The following is an 18870-nucleotide window of genomic DNA, read 5'->3' as shown; positions in this document are numbered from 1 at the left end:
TTTTTGTTCTGCATGTGGTGAGTTTAATGTGGTATATATGTTAGAGAAGCGTTTCAAAGTTGGATAAATTCTAGGGACCATTTCAATAATGTTTGGATCCACAGATCTCAGGCCGATTATACAAAAGCATGAACAAGTCAATGAACATGAACCACTTTAACATCTAGTCCCACAAATTCATAAAATGGTCTACGACCCATTAAGGTTCTACCCAACGAAACCAAATTTCAATTCTAACGAGATTCACAAGCTTCAAATCATTACAAAAAAAACAAAGAATTTGAACCTTCAAGATGATTTCATGGATGGATTTTGGAGAAGCCCGACAAAGACAGAGATAAGAGAGACTGTTACACCAATGGAGAGATTGAAGAATCGACAGAGAAGATGGAGATGGAGAGATCGAGTTTGGAGAGGAAAAAGAAAAAAAAAAGGATTTCGCGAAGGAGAGAGAGAGAGAGAGAGACATACAGAATGGAGGTGATATCCAATAAGAGGGACACGTTAGGGGTTTTTAGTATTTCTTAAAGCTCCTTGTTTGACACCGGTTCCTCTTGTTTTTAGGCATTTTTGATTTATTTTTTTCTGCTTTTACTTAAGAACCTCTTTGCTACAACCTCCAATGGAAGTAGTCTAAGATTGGTTTAGGAACAGCTGAAGACATGTTTTAATCATGAGTTGTGGTGTATAATGTGATATGTTTTGCTTAGTGAGAGAAACACTAAGTATTTTTGAGGACTGTTTTTCAATCGATATGAATCAGTGGATCATGTATCTTTTTTTTCTCAGTGAGAAAACATTAACGAATCATTACAGACTGTTTCTTTCAATTTTGTAAATATGTTTCTGACTAGTGAGAGAAAATTAGAAATCATTGGAGAATCGTTTCTTAATGGAGGATATCATCATTTATCCTTAATAATATCAGTGACTATTTCGATGGACATGTGTCAATAGGAAGATAGTGTCGTATAATCAATGGTTTGGCTAAACATATTTGTTTGCTAAATGCTCGTTGCATTAGCATTATTCATTCGCGACCTTAGGGAACAATAATCTTTATGTGATTTGATAGCAAAAACAAAAGTCTTTTCGAAATAATAAACTTTCAAAGACAATATCGTACACGATACAATACTGCCTGATAATGATAATAATATAACTGATTTAAAGGCAAAAACCTTTAAAATTACAATATGAAATTTCAGAAATGCAAACGCACACATTTAGTTCAAATCCAAACCATGTTGGCTAACACTTATTATCGATGCTATGATCAGAAAGATCGGCGGCAGGTGCGCGGTGGTGGTGGTTGTGACAGGCATCTGACTGGTGATTGGTAATTGGTGGTAGCAGTAGCTGTTGTCGTCCATTGAAGCAACGCTGGCTTGAACATCACTCATCTGCTGAGGTTGTCCCATCAACAACGATTGGTGTTGATTTGGATACTGATTTGAACTCTGTCCCTGATCAAGACTCAAACATGTATACATGTCCTGGCTCGAACCGTTGAACCTAGGCTGGGTCTGATCATAAAAGTTACCAAGAGATTGGTATTGAAATGGTTCTTGAAGATTCATATTCTGATGATGAACATGATCATTAGAACCACCATGAGCTTGCTCATTCACACTCATATCCATACCATCATATTGACGCATATGATCATAAAATTCAGTAGGGTTACTTACCAAACCCTCGGTCCGACAGCAAAAGGGTCCACATCACCAACAACAGGACCAGATGCATCTGTGACAGCGACATTAAGAGCACCAATCGGCTCGAGGAACTCGGTCCTGTGAGTTAGCTTATTGACATTATCATCAATTATAAGATTCAGTGCTTCAATAAAACCTGGATCAGAATAGTGATGTGGCGACATCGCTTTCCCCTTGAGAAGATCGAACATAACCTCTTGAACCTCAATCTCTCGATTCTCTTCATCTATCCTCATCAGTTTCTCTCTTTCTTTCTGGATCCTCTCCCACAGATACCTCTCTTGGTCATACATCTTCTTGTCCCGTTGCTCGGGCAGAACATCCAAAAACTTCAAGCACACTTCTTTAGCGCCTTCCTTTGACGGGGAAAAACTCCGGCTCCGTATTGTCGCAGCTGTTGATAACCGCACAAGCTTTGACACCACAGAGAGTAGCCAGCTCGTTGACTTTCTTGATAATACCTTTCTTCCTCTTCTGAAACTTTGCTTCCTTGCAAAGTCATCAGTTATGGGTTCTAGTTTTAACTTTCCCCTTGGCATTGTTGTATGTAAGTGAATGATAGAGATATGTTGGCACTTCTCTTGTTTATATAGCGTAATGAGAGGCTGGTACTAGGTACTGTATGCAAGTCTTATCAGTTTCTTTGGGTAATTAATGCTAAATTGCGGTAATATATAATTTGATAGTTACAAAAAGAGTAAGTATATTATAATATCAAGTCTGTATATACATTATTTATGAGCTGGCAGTAGTGCAATTTCTTTTGTTTTTTCTTGAAAAATACTTGATATTATATATATACATACTCTTTTTGTAACTATCAATTATATATTACCGCAACATAGCACTAATTACTCAAAGAAAGTGATAAGATTTGTATACGTAATATCAGACTCTCATTACACTATGTGAAATTTCTTATTACCACCTATCGTTATGTTTTTAAGTTTCTATAATTAGTTTGTATTAGTATATTAATCTTATTTTTATAAAACTAAATTTTAACACTTGTTCATAATTTTGAAGTTATGTAATATTTGTGTGTTTTTTGTAGAAAAGAGTTAGAAATTGTCAATATAAATGGAGAATTGAAGATGCAAAATTCGAGTTTGTTTAATATCATGATAAAATAGTATTTAAATGGATTTTACAATTGTCAGATAATCATTGGATATAATAGATAACAATCATGTAATTTTAGATATTATTTTGTATCTGATTTGTTTCCTTTTGTTGAAGTAATTAAAGAACCAAGAAAACAGTAAATGTCAATGCAAATTTAGAATAAAATGTTGCCAGCTAGTGCTGCGTAGTAGCATGATAATTACAGATCATATCCAATGGTAAATTCATCGAACGGTAAATTCATAAAATTCTAACAATAGTACAAAAATATGCTTATTATCCGAGATCCGGATTTGATCTGAAATCCAGTCCGGATCCTTTCAAAAATCCATATATCTCGAAGGGCTGAATCCGAATCTTGGTAGTAAAATGTAGGATGTGTTCCAAACAGATCTGAATATCTTAATTTTTTAGTCCGAATATCTAGATCCGTAATTTTTAATAATTATTATAAAATAATAATATCTATATAATTTGTAATATTATACATAAAAATAATCAAAAACATTATATACATTTTCGCTTTTAGTTTATTTTCATATATATTAATATACTTTTTATTTATTTTAAAGATCAAAATCTGGATCTGAATATCCGCCGGATTACAGATAATTTAAGAATTCCAATAGATATAAGAATAGTAAAATTATGGATCCATCTGATAGAGATAAGCTTGCTTAATCAATGCACTGAGATTAGGGTTGGAAAGAAGAAGAGAACTTTAACCAGCGGGTTAGCCTAGTGGTACTTGAGAGAGCTTCGGTCTTAATACGGTCCTAGGTTCGATTTCTATTGGCATACGGATATGAATTCATTGTTTTCGGCTCATTTGAATGTCCAAAAGAGGGTTCTATCCGTGGGCTGTATCTCCACCCAAAATTAGGTTTGTATCATCCATTATCCGAGTTTAACCCTTTTCAGTTCAAAAAAAAAAAAAAAGAACGAGAGCTTAGAGACGAAAGCTGAATCAGATATTTTCTGATTATATTATTTTTAATTATGTTTTTGATAAAAGGTAATACGACAACGTTTCCTCATTTATTAAAGACTCTTCCACAACACGAGTCTGTCCATGCACCCAGCACGAGTCTCTACATGCTTCTATCTTCTCCAACGTTTTGAAAACCGACCCAAACACTGAACCGGACTACTTACCGGATCACTGGGTTATCGGGTCGACCGCGGATTAATAAATAAATCAATTTAGTTATATAATAATATATTAGTTATGAAAATAAAAATATAGAAACTAAAGTTAATATTATCTACATTTTTCTAAAACATAAAATAGTAGTTTGGATAGGTATATATTTTATGTTTAAAAAACATTTAAAAAATACTTAACTTTACTTTTTTATATTTTCATTTCATTTGATATACAAACTATAAAAAAATAGCTTAGACTATTTAAGTTAGAAAAATGTAAAACAAAAAAAATTATTTGTTAATCGACAAAGAATAGAGTTATAAAACTTAAAACTTAGAATAGATTTTACTACAGATTTATAATAAATAAAATAATCAAAAAACAAAAAAGAAAGAAGAAACAGAAGATACATAGTCAGTAGAGACTAGCAGAAGAAGAAGAACGATGAAAAAAAAACCGAAAGAAACCTAATTTTTAATTGGAAATTTAAAATATAAAAGAGAATCTAAAAATAATTAAAAGTTTTAGAAAATGTAAAAGTTATCTATTGATTCAACCAATGGTTCAACCGGTACCGGATTTCAGATTTTAGTAGGTTTCTGTGGATTTTTGCGGGTTTTTAAATTTTGGATTTTTCACAAAACGTGAACCGGATTTATTTCGGATCATCGAATTTACCGGTTCAACCGCGTGTCCGGATCCGGTTTCAAAACACTGATCTTCCCTTAGAAAATAAATTGAAGCTAACGTATAACAGAAGCCCATTAATATTAGGCTGATCGGGCTTGAAAAGTTATTAATGGCGCCAAAATAAAAATAGATTTCCCCGCCATCCCCATCGACCTAAACCTATAAATTGGATACTGAAAAAACCCCAAATCAGAAGAAACTGAAAAAAATGGCCGGCGACAATTCGACGGAGGCGTCATCGAGTAGGAAGAACTCCCTAGGACTGGAACTGCCCATCTTCCAAGGTAAGGAGGAGCCAGAGCCGACGGATGAATCGGGATTTGATTTGGATGCTGCTGATGATGGTTCACTTCGTTTTTACATCCTCGACGCTTACGAGGAGGCTTTTGGCGCGAGCATGGGCACAGTGTATCTGTTTGGGAAGGTGACTCACTCATTTTTAATTCTCCTTTGACCTTATGGTTAATATATATAGAGCATTATTAATTCGGCTGTTACCCTCTCTTTTAGGTTAAAACGGGAGATACGTACAAGAGTTGCTGTGTTGTAGTTAAGAACATGCAGAGATGTGTTTATGCTATTCCAAATGTGAGTTCTGTGACTAACGTGTGTCGCACGCTAATACGAAGCAATATCCTATCTTCTCTATTATATATTGTTTTTTTTTTGACCTTGTCTTCTTAGGAAATGGCATCTGGACTGAAGAACGAGATTTCTCAGCAACTGTTACGACTCGACGTTTCGAATTATAGCATGGCACTTGTCAAGGTTTGGGTATTTTACCTTTTTACTTTTTACTTTTCATGTACTGTTTAGCAGCAAAAACTTTTCTTTTTTTACTCTCTACTCTGCTCTCTCCTTGGATGAATATCAGAGAAGCTATGCATTTGAGAGGCCTGATGTGCCAGCTGGCGAGCAATATGTTTTGAAGATAAATTATCCATTTAAGGTGCCTTTTAAAGCTTTAAGTCACTCTAAAAATTGTCTTTTTTTTGTTGTTAATTCTCTTACATCTCAACACCTGTCTGTCTCTGTTGTTATCATAGGATCCTGCACTTCCAGAAGACCTTAAAGGGGAGTCTTTTTGCGCTGTGCTCGGCTCTCACACCAGGTTTTAGTTTCTTACTGCTGAGTTTCTATTTACCTTTCCCTGTTTTTAATAGTTGATCGGTTAGTTTTGCATTTACTGGTCTTTTCTAAGCTTCTTATTTAACTATGTATGTATGTCAATTTATATGGCAGTGCTTTGGAGCTTTTTATACTTAAAAGGAAGATCATGGGACCTTCTTGGCTGAAAATTTCAAACTTCTCTACTAGTTTAGCTTCTCAACGAGTAAAAAGCCTTAAAAATAGTATCTTGCTAGTTATTTCTATTTATGTTTTATCTCCAAATAATGAGGACTTGAACACTTGTGCAGGTGAGCTGGTGCAAGTTTGAGGTTACTGTTGAATCTCCGAAGGCTATCACTGTTTTAGTCCCGGAGGAAAAAGTGGTTCATCCTCCTCCTGCTGTCGTCACAGCTATAAACTTAAAGACTATAGTCAATGAAAAGCACAACATCACCGAGATTGTTTCGGCCTCTGTTCTCTGTTTTCACAACGCCAAGGTTTGTGAAAAATGTTTTTTTTTCTTGCTCAAATGACACTCTCTTAGTAGCTTGATATTTTATGTCCTTTGGTGTTTCAGATTGACGCTCCAATGCCAGGTCCAGAAAGAAAGAGATCTGGTGTTCTGTCTCATTTCACTGTCGTTAGGAATCCTGATGGAACAAGCTACCCAATTGGTTGGAAGAAAGAAGTGGCTAACAGAAATTCAAAGAACGGCTGCAGTGTTTTAAGTTTTGAAAACAGGTATTCATTCCGCAGCTATTGTTGTTGTGTACTGGTCCTATTATTTGCTTCATCCAACATTTTTTTTTGTTTATTTTACTGCAGTGAAAGAGCTTTGCTGAACCGATTGTTTCTGGAGTTGAACAAATTGGACAGTGATGTTCTTGTGGGGCATAATATATCAAGGTTTGATCTGGATGTCCTTCTCCAAAGAGCCCAGGCAAAGCAACTAATCTTTTTACCATCTAAATATGACTGTGTCTTTAATTTTTATGTTAGTAGAAGTAACATTAATAAGACATAATGTTTTTATTTAATGCATTATATACATCATTTAGTCCATTTTCTCAGTCTCTCTCTCTCTTTTTTGTTGTTGTGATGATGACTTAACTGAATGACTACTGTGCAGACTTGCAAAGTATTGAGTAGCATGTGGTCCAAAATTGGCCGTCTCAAACGCTCGTTCATGCCTAGGCTTAAAGGGAACACTAATTTTGGGCTCATGTCTTGCATTGCTGGGGCTATTATGTATGATGATCTTCAACTCTTACAAGCAGAGTGATAAAGCGTAGTCCCTCACCTAATAAGCTTCTGGTTATTGCAGGTCAGTTATTCGTTAACAGACCTTTCAAAGACACAGCTGAACCGGGACAGGGAAGACTTATCACCTAATGACATTCCGAAAATGTTTCAGTCCTCTAAAACACTTGTGGAACTTGTAAGTTCTTTAATTCGTCTCCTCAGTCTTTTTTTATACATATGAGCTGGTACTTCCTCACTAGGGACGACAGGTTACGATTCCTTTTGGTTTTCTTCGGTTCAGATTGAATGTGGGCAGACAGATGCATGGTTATCCATGGAGCTCATGTTTCATCTAAGTGTTCTTCCTCTCACTCTCCAGCTTACTAACATAAGTGGCAACCTCTGGGGGAAAACTCTTCAAGTACTGGCTCCTGTTCTACCTCTCTCACTCTCTCTATTCCTGAAACGTTATGCGCTCTGATTTTTTTTTCTTTTCCTTACCAGGGATCCAGGGCGCAAAGAACTGAATACTACTTACTACATACATTCCACTCGAGAAAGTACATCCTCCCAGACAAAATCTCGCAACGTATGAAGGATATAAAGTCATCAAAAAGAAGAATCAGCCACAGTGTAGATGAATTGGATGCTGACTTGGATCTGGAAAATGATGGCAGAAAAACAAAGAAGGGTGGTCCAGCCTACGCTGGTGGATTGGTTTTGGAGCCAAAGAAAGGCTTATACGACAAATATGTGTTGCTTCTTGACTTCAATAGTCTATACCCGTCTATTATACAGGTTAAGTAGCGGGAGCAGACTGTTTAATTTTTTCTATTTCTCAAGCCTTGAAATTACTGTTTCCACTTGATTTGTGTGCATAACGTACGTTGGTAATTTCAGGAATATAATATATGTTTCACGACTGTACCACGATCAGAAGATGGTGTTCCTCGTTTACCTTCTAGTCAGACACCTGGAGTTCTTCCAAAGGTATATTCACCTTTACACTAGTTGCTTTATTATTATCTGTTTTAGGTAGTGATTGCTTCATTTTGTAGTTCAGTTAAACTAACCTTGACAATATCTTCTAATCTGTAGCTCTCTATATCTCTTGTCTTTGTTTTTAGTTGATGGAACATTTGGTCAGTTTAAGGAAACGTGTCAAACAAAAGATGAAGAAGGAAACAGGTGTCAAGTACTGGGAGCTTGACATTCGGCAGCAGGCATTAAAACTCACAGCCAATAGGTTTTGTGTTTAATGGTATTAGCATTCTGCTTTGCAATAATGTTTTATATTTTAATGTTTCATCATTCTAAACGGAAGCATGTATGGATGTCTGGGGTTCTCTGATTCAAGATTCTATGCTAAGCCTTTAGCAGAACTCATAACACTGCAGGTAAGTTATGTTTTTTTCTCTATTCTAGTGACAAATTTTTCTTTGTTTTTTTTTCATGAAATCCGGTTAATTCCCTAACATTGCAGGGAAGGGAGATCCTGCAAAGAACCGTAGATCTTGTGCAGAATCATTTAAACCTGGAGGTATCACCGGACTAAATGCATTTCAGTAATGTAATGTGTCAACATGTTGGGGGAATATTGAACATGTTGCTTTTTTACGCAGGTGATTTATGGTGACACAGATTCAATCATGATTCACAGTGGACTAGATGATATTGAAGAGGTCAAAACCATCATAACAAAAGTCATCCAAGAGGTAGGAGGTTGGATAATATAATAGATTTATCTCCAGCTTTTCACCCTTAAAACGAAGCTATATACTATATGATTAGACCAAATATTCATTTAATGGTTGCAACTTTTAATGTTCGATTTCCTGATGCATGAAAGACAATTAATGGATAACTCAAGTTGGGTCTCACCTTGTCTCTTTTAATATTATAGGTCAATAAGAAGTACAGATGTATGAAAATTGAGTGTGATGGCATATATAAGAGAATGCTAATTCTAAGAAAAAAGAAGTATGCTGGCGTCAAGTTGCAGTTCAAAGACGGGAAGACTTGCGAGGTAAAAATATTTAAATTTACACATCCTTTTTTTTTCAGAAAATTTTTTAGGATACTAAACGCATTGGTCCAATGCAGGAAATTGAAAGAAAGGGTGTGGATATGGTTCGTCCAGATTGGAGCTTACTCTCCAAGGAAATTGGAGATTTATGCTTGGCTAAGATCTTTTATGGAGGGTATATATGTTGTAAACATTCACTCAAGAATATTACTTTTTACTCTCTCTCTCTCATGCAAACACACAACAAAATCTTGTCATATTTTTCAGGTCGTGTGAGGATGTTGTTGAAGCAATTCATAACGAACTTGTGAAGGAGTTTACTCTTCTTTTTCATCTTTTAACATGTGGCTTTGATCAATGCAACAGATAAAAGAGGAAATGAGAAATGGGCCAGTTGCACTTGAAAAGTATGTCATCACCAAGGCCTTGTCTAAGTCACCTGAAGCTTATCCAGATTCCAAAAGCCAACCACACGTTCAAGTAAGTATTGAGAGAGCTATTATTATTATTATTATTATTATCCACGTTATTTCACATCTTCACTAAACTTTGAGTGTGTGCTTCTCACTCAGGTCGCACTCAGAATGAGGCAACATGGTTTCAAAGAAGGTTTCAGTGCTAAGGATACTGTACCTTATATAATCTGCTATGACCAGGTTCCCAAACCAAAAAGACCAGCTTAATATTATTATCCCATATCCAATCGTTTTCCTACTAATTAAAAAAATATATTTTAACCTTCTGTAAGCAGGGCAATGCTAGCTCTGCCAGCTCAGCAGGGATTGCCAAACGCGCTAGGCATCCTGATGAGGTGAAATCAGAAGACAGCAGATGGTTGGTTGACATAGATTACTACCTGGCGCAGCAGATTCATCCCGTGGTGTCTCGTCTATGCGCAGAGATTCAGGGAACAAGTCCTGAGAGGTTAGCCGAGTGTTTAGGACTTGACTCATCAAAGGTAAAACCAGCTTTCATTTAAAAGCCAATCTCCAATTCTGATAAATGATTAGAAATACTGTTTTTTTATAGTATCAAAGCAGATCAAACGATACTACTGGCAGTGATCCTTGTGCATCCCTCTTGTTTGCTACAAGCGATGAAGAAAGGTAATGTATATCTTAAATCCAATTTTGTAATTTGCTAATTTTCTCCAAGAATCTGCAACAACGTAATTTACATAATGTAACAAAAAAAAACGCAGATATAAAAGCTGTGAGCCGTTAACACTAACATGCCCCAGCTGCTCTGCTTCTTTCAACTGTCCATCTACTTCTAGTTCAGTTTGTGCGTCGATCAGTAATAAGTCTGGTTCTTCTACATTCTGGCTTAAACTGCACTGTTTGAAATGCAAGGGAAGAATATCCCCTGCAATGATAGCTAACCAGGTAAGGCAAAGGGTTGGATCCTAATTTCTACTTAAACCTTTTTTATCCTTTGATTTGGTAAATAATTAACTTTTAATAATTATCATGAATTTTCAGGTGAAAAGGAAGATTGATGGGTTCGTGTCAATGTACTACAAAGGCATAATGATGGTGAATATAAAAAAAACCTTCTCACCTGTGGTTACTAAGTCAAGGCTAATGAAAGCTTTCCTTGTTACATTTTGTGTTCAACAGTGTGACGATGAGTCTTGCAAACACACTACTCGCAGCCCCAACTTTCGTCTGTGTTGGTTTAAGCTTGGTTTAACTTGAAGTGGAAGTTATCTTAATCCTAATAAGATTATGATTATCTATAAGGATTAAGATATATCGAAAGTAGATTACTATTAGGAATAGGTTTTTCTACTACTATATATATGAAAGCATGTAAGGTTGAATCTATCACGAGTTTGTGTGAAAGATCAGAGTCTTAGTTTTTGAGATATTTTTCTAAGGCAATACGAAAGTTTGTTTGGTGATTTCGAGTTCTTGAGTTCTATAATTGGTATCAGAGCCTCTATTAAAACAGAGACTTTATCGAAACAGAGTTATGGAGAAAGCTACTACCGTGGCAGAGGTCAAAGACGAAATCGAGATGAGCAAAGAAAAAACAGGACCTTCGTCTATCAAGTTTCCAATGTTAAGTTCTTCCAACTACACTGTGTGGGCTATGAGGATGAAGATTGCTCTCAAGGTCAATGAAGTTTGGGAAACTATAGAACCGGGGATCAAGCATGAAAAGAAGAATAACTTGGCTATCGCGTTGATCTTCCAATCTATACCTGAAGCTTTAACCTTACAAATAGGAGGACTTGAGACTGCAAAAACAGTTTGGGAAGCTATTCAAGCAAGACATGTCGGGGCTGAACGAGTGCGGGAAGCACGTTTAATGACACTTATGGCCGACTTTGACAAGCTTAAGATGAAGACCGAAGATAGCATCGATGGTTTCGTTGGAAAGCTAACTGAAATTACTTCAAAGTGTGCTTCTCTTGGGGAAGTCATAGAGGAACCAAAACTTGTCAAGAAATTCTTGAAAAGTCTACCAAGAAAGAAGTTTATCCATATGGTAGCATCACTTGAACAGGTTTTGGATCTTAAAGTAACCAGTTTTGAGGATATAGTTGGCAGACTGAAAGCGTACGAAGAGAGAATAAGCGAAGAAGAAGAGGTGGAAGAACATGATGACCGTGAAAAGCTTCTATATGGTGAATCTCAAGATTCAAAGTATGGTGGAGGAAGAGGACGCGGTGCACGAGGACCTTCAAGAGGAGGTAGAGGACGAGGACGCTATGGTGGTTTCTACAACCAACGGGAAGCATACAAACAGGGTGCACCTAGAGAACAAAGAGACAAGAGTCATATCACATGTTTCAACTGTGATAAAACCGGTCATTATGCGTCGGAGTGTCCTGATCGTATGCTTAAATTACAGGAAACGACTGAAAAGAAGCAAGAAGATACACATGAAGCTGATACCCTGATGGTACATGAAATAGTATATCTTAATGAAGGAAAAGTGAAGCCGAGCAGCTTTGATATCGAAGATAATATGGAGAATTTGTGGTATCTTGATAACGGTGCCTCTAATCACATGAGCGGAAATAGACAGTTCTTCTATAAGCTTGATGAAAGTATAACCGGTAAGGTTCGTTTTGGAGATGATTCACGGATTGAGATCAAAGGCAAAGGATCAATACGGTTTGTACTGAAAGAAGGAGAGAAGAAAACTCTCAACAATGTGTACTATATTCCTGGCCTACGAAGCAACATTGTAAGTTTGGGGCAAGCTACTGAAGCTGGATGTGAGGTAAAGATGAAAGACGAGTTTCTGATGCTGTTTGATCGTATGGGAGCTTTGATGATTAAGACTAAGAGATCAAAGAATCGACTGTATAAGGTAAGCTTGCAAGCAGATATTATTCTGTGTTTACAGGTCTCGGTGCCTACAGAGTCATCAAAGTGGCACGCTAGGCTAGGGCACGTCAACATTGAGACAATGAAGATGATGAAAAACAAGGATCTGGTCGTAGGCTTACCTGATATATGCATTGAAAAGGAGACGTGTGTTTCATGTTTGCTTGGTAAACAAGTAAGGAAGACTTTTCCGCAAGCTACATCGTACAGAGCCACACAACCACTTGAACTCGTTCATGGAGACTTATGCGGTCCTATTACTCCAGCCACACCTGGACAGAAGCGATATGTATTCGTACTGATTGATGATTTCTCGAGATACATGTGGACTATACTACTCAAAGAAAAGAGTGAAGCTTTTGAAAAATTCAAGAACTTCAAAGGTATAGCAGAACGAGAAACAAAGATGGTGCTAAGGACTTTCAGGAGTGATAGAGGTGGAGAGTTTATATCACACGAATTCAGAGACTACTGTGACCTACATGGGATTAACAGACACATGACGGCTCCGTACTCTCCTCAGCAGAACGGAGTTGTTGAAAGACGAAACCGGACGTTGCTTGAGATGACGAGAAGCTTGTTAAAACATATGGGAGTGCCAAATAGTCTATGGGGGGAAGCAGTCAGGCATGCCACTTACCTGATCAATCGAGTGGGAACAAGGTCACTGCTCGGTTTGACACCGTATGAAGCATTAAGGAACAAGAAACCAAACATCGAGCATCTGAAAGTATTTGGTTGCGTATGTTACGCACGAACAGAGACAGCAGGAAGGAAGAAGCTTGATGATCGATCCAGATGTCTTGTACACTTGGGAACAGAACCAGGCTCTAAAGCCTATAGATTACTTGATCCCGACAGTAATAAAATCGTTGTGAGTCGTGATGTGCACTTTGAGGAAGATAAGCGATGGAACTGGAAGAAGACTGTGACGGCTAATATGGAACAGAGTACGTTTGAGATTGATATATTACCTATATCTGATAAAGAAGAATCAGAAACAGAGGTTGTGAGCGAAGGTGATGATGTTAACGAAGCAGATGTGGAAGATGATGAAGAGAGTCAATCTCAACCAGAACAGAGAAGGTCAAGCAGGGTAAGCACGAGACCTGCATATTTGGACGACTACGTATTGCTGTCAGATGTGGAAGGAATGAAGCTACTTCTAGCATTAAATGATGAGCCACGAAGTTATGAAGAGGCCAAAGAGTTAAAGGTTTGGATCAATGCGTGTAAAGAAGAGTTGGTCTCTATTGAGAAAAACAAAACTTGGGTTCTCGTTAGTCTTCCTAAAGGGATTAAAGCTATAGGACTCAAGTGGGTGTTTAAGATAAAAAGGGATGCGGATGGTAAGATCATCAAATACAAAGCGAGACTTGTGGCAAAAGGATATGTCCAACGCTATGGCATTGACTATGAAGAAGTGTTTGCACCTGTAGCTCGCATTGAGACTATCAGATTAATAATTGCTTTCGCTGCATCTAAGGAGTGGGAGATTCACCACTTAGACGTGAAGACAGCGTTTCTGAATGGAGAACTGAAAGAAGAAGTCTATGTTTGCCAGCCTGAAGGATTTACGATCAGAGGAGAAGAGGAGAAGGTTTATAAACTGCACAAGGCTCTTTACGGTTTGAAACAGGCACCTCGGGCCTGGAATGTAAAGCTTAATCAAGTCCTGAAACAGTTAGGCTTTACTCGCTGTTCTAAAGAAGCATCACTCTATACGAAACGGGATCAAAGTAGTCTTCTTCTTGTGTGTGTTTATGTTGATGATCTACTGGTTACAGGATCTTCTCTGGAGTTGATCGTGGCATTTAAGGAAGAGATGGCTCGACAGTTTGAGATGAGTGATCTTGGTAGATTAACCTACTATCTCGGTATTGAGGTGAGACAGGTTAATGGGAGTATTACTCTGTCACAGAGTCGTTATGCGCAGAAGATTCTTGAAGAAGCCGGAATGGTTGACTGTAATTCTGTTCATATACCAATGGACATAAATGTGAAACTCTCTAAATCTCCGCAAGAGAGAAATATAGATGAAAGGGAGTACAGGCGGAGCATTGGATGCCTTCGATACCTACTACACACACGTCCTGATCTCTCTTTTAGTGTTGGTGTGTTAAGTAGGTATATGCAGGAACCTAAAGAGTCTCATGGAGCAGCATTAAAGCAAGTGTTTCGGTATTTGCGTGGCACTGTCTCACTTGGTCTACGGTTTGGTCGAGCAACGACTCATGATCTGATAGGCTTTAGTGACAGTTCACACAATATCGATGCTGACGATGGAAGAAGTACGACCGGACACATCTTCTACCTTGCAAATAGCCCCATAACTTGGTGTTCTCAAAAGCAAGAGATTGTGGCGCTATCATCGTGTGAAGCTGAGTTCATGGCAGCCACGGAGGCCGCGAAACAAGCAGTGTGGCTCCAAGAACTTATTCATGAAGTCGTGGGTGATGATGAAAGAAAAGTGGTTATAAAAATGGACAACAAATCTGCAATTGCGTTGACTAGGAATCCTGTTTTCCATGGACGTAGCAAGCACATACATAGGAGGTTTCATTTCATAAGGGAGTGCGTTGAGAACGATCAAGTTGAAGTTGAGTATGTCCCCGGAAGTGAACAGAGAGCTGATATTCTTACAAAGTCGTTAAGTCGGACTCGGTTCAAAGACATGAGGCGTCTCATTGGAATGCAAGTTGTAGGAGAAGATGAAGTCAAGCTTAAGGGGGAGATTGTTGGTTTAAGCTTGGTTTAACTTGAAGTGGAAGTTATCTTAATCCTAATAAGATTATGATTATCTATAAGGATTAAGATATATCGAAAGTAGATTACTATTAGGAATAGGTTTTTCTACTACTATATATATGAAAGCATGTAAGGTTGAATCTATCACGAGTTTGTGTGAAAGATCAGAGTCTTAGTTTTTGAGATATTTTTCTAAGGCAATACGAAAGTTTGTTTGGTGATTTCGAGTTCTTGAGTTCTATAGTCTGCTCGGTGACCGGGAAAGGGGAACAGTTTGCCCAAACTATCCTAGCTGTAATGGAACCCTCTTAAGAAAGGTATATGCATGCCCTCATCACCACCTGCTAAGAACTCGTCTCTTTCTGTTGCTTCATAGAACAAAACATTTTGATTCCAAGCCTTGTCTTATTTTTACAGTACACTGAAGCAGACCTGTACGTGCAGCTGTCATACTTTTGCCACATCTTAGACACACAGTGCTCTCCAGAAAAGGTTTTTACTTGACAATTTTTCCTTTGTGTTAGTTACCACAATCAATTAATAACCTCTCTGGCATTTCAAAAAAAAAAGCAGATGGATGTTGGTGTGAGGATTCAAGTAGAGAAAGCAATGACGAAGATTAGACCTGCGGTTGAGTCAGCAGCATCAATAGCTCGGAGTTTCCGAGACCGGTGTGATTACGGATGGGTGCAACTCACGGACCTCTTTTGATAGTTGTAATAATTATTCTCATCGCATGTAATTTAAATTTATATCACCTTCTGACATCATTAAAAATTTTGTTTGGTCCTAAAGTTTTATCAGCACAACTACAACCGAACTTTTGGAATATAGCAAATACTAGATTATAAGAGATCTTTGACTTGAAATCATCTTCACTGTCTCAACGTTGTCTTCAAAGCAGAGTGGCTGTGGAAAAGCACATTTCCTGAGTTGCTTCGGATGGTTCATGGTTAGCCAGCGAGTGAGGAGCACCGAGCAGAGTCTCAAAGTTGAGCTCTTGTTCTAAGGTTCCACTGATCATCCTTGTCTGCGTAGGAGGTAGAACTGGTGGTAGTCGCAGAGGGTTGAGGCCTAAACCATTCATAACGGCTAAAGTCTGCATTATGGAGTAAATAAAGTTAATCAGATGATATGTGTTTTTTTTAATTTTTACAGATTAGACTTTGAATTGTATATGATCTTTAGTAAGAAACCTGCACTTGAAGCTGAAGCTGCTTCAGATATTCTATAGCTTCATCAAGCATTGAGGCTTTATCTGTCTACAAATAAAAAAATAAAAAAAAGGTTTCTCATTCTCTAGATAAAAGATCTGAAAGATAAATATTTGAATTTTCTATTTACCTTGTTGGAATTGGGAATCAGTTTCTGCAAAGCTTTCATTTTCTCGTTGATCTTGCTCCTCCTCCTCTACAATATTTTCAGATTCAATTTTATTTAGATCAAGAATATATAAAAAAAAAGACAGAAACCTTTTCAGACAAGTTGTGGAACTGTGCATCAATGTTTCTCTTCAACGAGTTTCGCTGTTTGACTCCATTTCTCTTTAGTGTTTGTTGTTACCGTTACAAAAGGAAAAAAAACAAAAGTTAGTTCTGTTTATGTTCTTTCTTTACACAAAGCGAGTGTAGTTTCTCTTTAGTGTTGTTGTTAAGTTTTTCACCTTGTCCTCAAAAGCACATTTGTCTTCCCCATTTTCAGCGACCGCATAGCCGGCGGCGACGGTAGAAACCGCTCCGCCGGAAACGAAAGAGAAGTTCCGGTCGAACATCTCAGCGGAGGAAACGTTTCTCTTCGGTGGGGACGAAGGTTGAGTCGTCGGAGCACGTGAGAGAATCTGCCGGAGAATGCTAGAGAGTTCGTCGGATGAACATGGAGTAGGAAGACAGTGGCTGTCGTCGGAACTACCCAACTCTCTCTCTCTCTGCATCATCACTAGTCACTGAGGCTTTTACCGGTAATAAAATAAAAGGATTGTAGGCGTGTGACGTTCTCTTCTCATAAGGGAGGGTGAGTGAGAGTGGTGAATCTCTCTAGACATAATGTAGTGTCTCACATTACTACTGTTTATGAGTATACTAAGAGTACCCATTAATAATTTGTTATTTAGTTCAACCTTTATGGTTATGTTTTTCCTCCACCTTTATACTTATATAATAATGATTTTGTACTTTAATAAAAATAATAATAAGATTTCTTACCCAAAAGAAAAAATGCAGTTTTGGATATTTTATTAAACTTTTTAAATGATATAAGCTTATAGAGCAGTGATGGGTGGAAGATCAGTAAATGAACGGTTGACAAGTAAGAGTATTCATATTTGATAATATAGGATACTGATAATCACAAATAATACAGTTTTCCTTTTAGTTATTTATTATGACTAAACATGAAAAAGGGCAATCACTTCAAAAGTAAGGTCTTGCAAGAGTTTCACCATTTTTGACAAATTACAATAAAAGGTTTTTGTTTTCCACAAGTAAAGTTTGTCTCGTGGAAGGTGATAATCAACGGTATACATTTTGGTAGATTTTTTTTTTGTTTATTTCATTAAATTAAACTTCCGTACCATCTAGGGGTGAACATTAGTTTAATTACAAATTTGGATTATTTGGATCTGGAAAAAGTTTAACCAAAATCAACCCAAATTAGTTTAATTTTATTTGGTTTGGTTTGTATTCAGTTTGGTTTTAGTTTGATTTAATTTGGTTTTATTTGTATTTTTCAGTTCAATCAAAAATCATTTTTTGTTTTGTTTTAATTCAGTTACAAAAATATAATTTAGAAAAAATATAAATAACAAATCATCATTTGACAATATCATTATTTTTTATATTTAAATTTAAAACCAAACATCACTATGAATGTGTAGAAGATCTAATCCAATAATTTTATATTATTATCTTTAAATCTAATAAAAATATCATAAACTATTTTTACGTTTTGATGTTAATGTATGAGATTAATTATTTTTATTCTATTCATTTAAAAGTAAAATGTATAGAACTATGTTTAAGTTTTTAGGCTGAATGGTTAAATGTTTTAAATCTTAATAGTATTAATATATTTGTTAAACTTTCTACTGATGTTTGGTTTGACACACTTGTTGCATCAGAGTGCAGTCCGGATTTGTTAAACTTTTTATTTGATGTTTTAATTTTACGAACACATAAAAAGAATAAAAATATTTTCCACATTAGGTTTCAAAATTTTCAGTATATATTGGTGACTTATTTTAGTAACAATAATCTATTTTCTTACATAATTTTTGATTGGTATTTCTGTTTCAGTAATTATGGTGTTTTAAATTGTATATAAATACTTCACTTTTAATCATTTTTCAAAATATTATTAGTTATAGTTAATTGAAACATATAGAACTGTGAACTCTTTATATTGTTTTAGACAAATTAAAAACAACACAATTCAATGTTACATAACACCAATTAATATGTATTATTGATAGTCAGCTAAATATTGAATATATTGTTAGATAAAACATAAATTTGTTTACTCTATCATTCATGGTTTGACTTTAACCTATTTTTCTATATATATCATATATTATTGAAAACTTTTTGATATATAATATTTTTTAGACACTATTATCGTTATATTTTAAAAATCTGAAGTCTAGTGATTTTTGATAGTGCGATGTATAATTGTAAGACTGGACTTAGCAAATATGGACCAACTTTTTAAGCTTTGATCTTAACTTTTATT

At 36.4% G+C, this 18870-nt stretch overlaps 5 protein-coding genes across 5 annotated transcripts; 3 read left to right on the top strand and 2 right to left on the bottom strand.

Annotated features, from left to right (window-relative positions):
- Positions 1–1687: 1687 nt before the first annotated feature.
- Positions 1688–2257, bottom strand: LOC130495581 (agamous-like MADS-box protein AGL36). Its single transcript, XM_056986992.1, has one exon. It carries the CDS (start codon positions 2255–2257, stop codon positions 1688–1690), a length of 570 nt encoding a protein of 189 aa, XP_056842972.1.
- A 2597-nt stretch (positions 2258–4854) lies between these two features.
- LOC130495580 (DNA polymerase alpha catalytic subunit-like) lies at positions 4855–6798 on the top strand. The gene is made up of 10 exons (XM_056986991.1): positions 4855–5104; positions 5191–5268; positions 5365–5448; positions 5555–5629; positions 5727–5791; positions 5923–6013; positions 6099–6287; positions 6368–6531; positions 6616–6730; positions 6793–6798. Exons 1-10 carry the CDS (start codon positions 4889–4891, stop codon positions 6796–6798), a joined length of 1083 nt encoding a protein of 360 aa, XP_056842971.1. The 5' UTR covers positions 4855–4888.
- Positions 6774–9699, top strand: LOC130496550 (DNA polymerase alpha catalytic subunit-like). The gene is made up of 13 exons (XM_056988671.1): positions 6774–7038; positions 7120–7228; positions 7334–7453; positions 7537–7830; positions 7933–8022; positions 8160–8278; positions 8357–8429; positions 8516–8572; positions 8655–8747; positions 8936–9058; positions 9136–9233; positions 9326–9538; positions 9631–9699. Exons 1-12 carry the CDS (start codon positions 6905–6907, stop codon positions 9426–9428), a joined length of 1413 nt encoding a protein of 470 aa, XP_056844651.1. The 5' UTR covers positions 6774–6904; the 3' UTR covers positions 9429–9538; positions 9631–9699.
- A 5567-nt stretch (positions 9700–15266) lies between these two features.
- LOC130495579 (DNA polymerase alpha catalytic subunit-like) lies at positions 15267–15985 on the top strand. Its single transcript, XM_056986990.1, has 4 exons — positions 15267–15276; positions 15376–15464; positions 15565–15639; positions 15721–15985. Exons 1-4 carry the CDS (start codon positions 15267–15269, stop codon positions 15856–15858), a joined length of 312 nt encoding a protein of 103 aa, XP_056842970.1. The 3' UTR covers positions 15859–15985.
- Positions 15986–16019: 34 nt separating this feature from the next.
- LOC108835422 (transcription factor ALC-like) lies at positions 16020–17274 on the bottom strand. The gene is made up of 5 exons (XM_018608679.2): positions 16811–17274; positions 16620–16691; positions 16492–16557; positions 16344–16409; positions 16020–16246 (listed from the first exon to the last, which is right to left on the bottom strand). Exons 1-5 carry the CDS (start codon positions 17078–17080, stop codon positions 16043–16045), a joined length of 678 nt encoding a protein of 225 aa, XP_018464181.2. The 5' UTR covers positions 17081–17274; the 3' UTR covers positions 16020–16042.
- Positions 17275–18870: the final 1596 nt, after the last annotated feature.

Source organism: Raphanus sativus, chromosome 6 (genome assembly GCF_000801105.2).
Source record: "Raphanus sativus cultivar WK10039 chromosome 6, ASM80110v3, whole genome shotgun sequence".
Taxonomy (NCBI): Eukaryota; Viridiplantae; Streptophyta; class Magnoliopsida; order Brassicales; family Brassicaceae; genus Raphanus; species Raphanus sativus.
The sequence above is the reverse complement of the archived record's forward strand: the minus strand, read 5'-3'. Positions and strand labels throughout refer to the sequence as shown.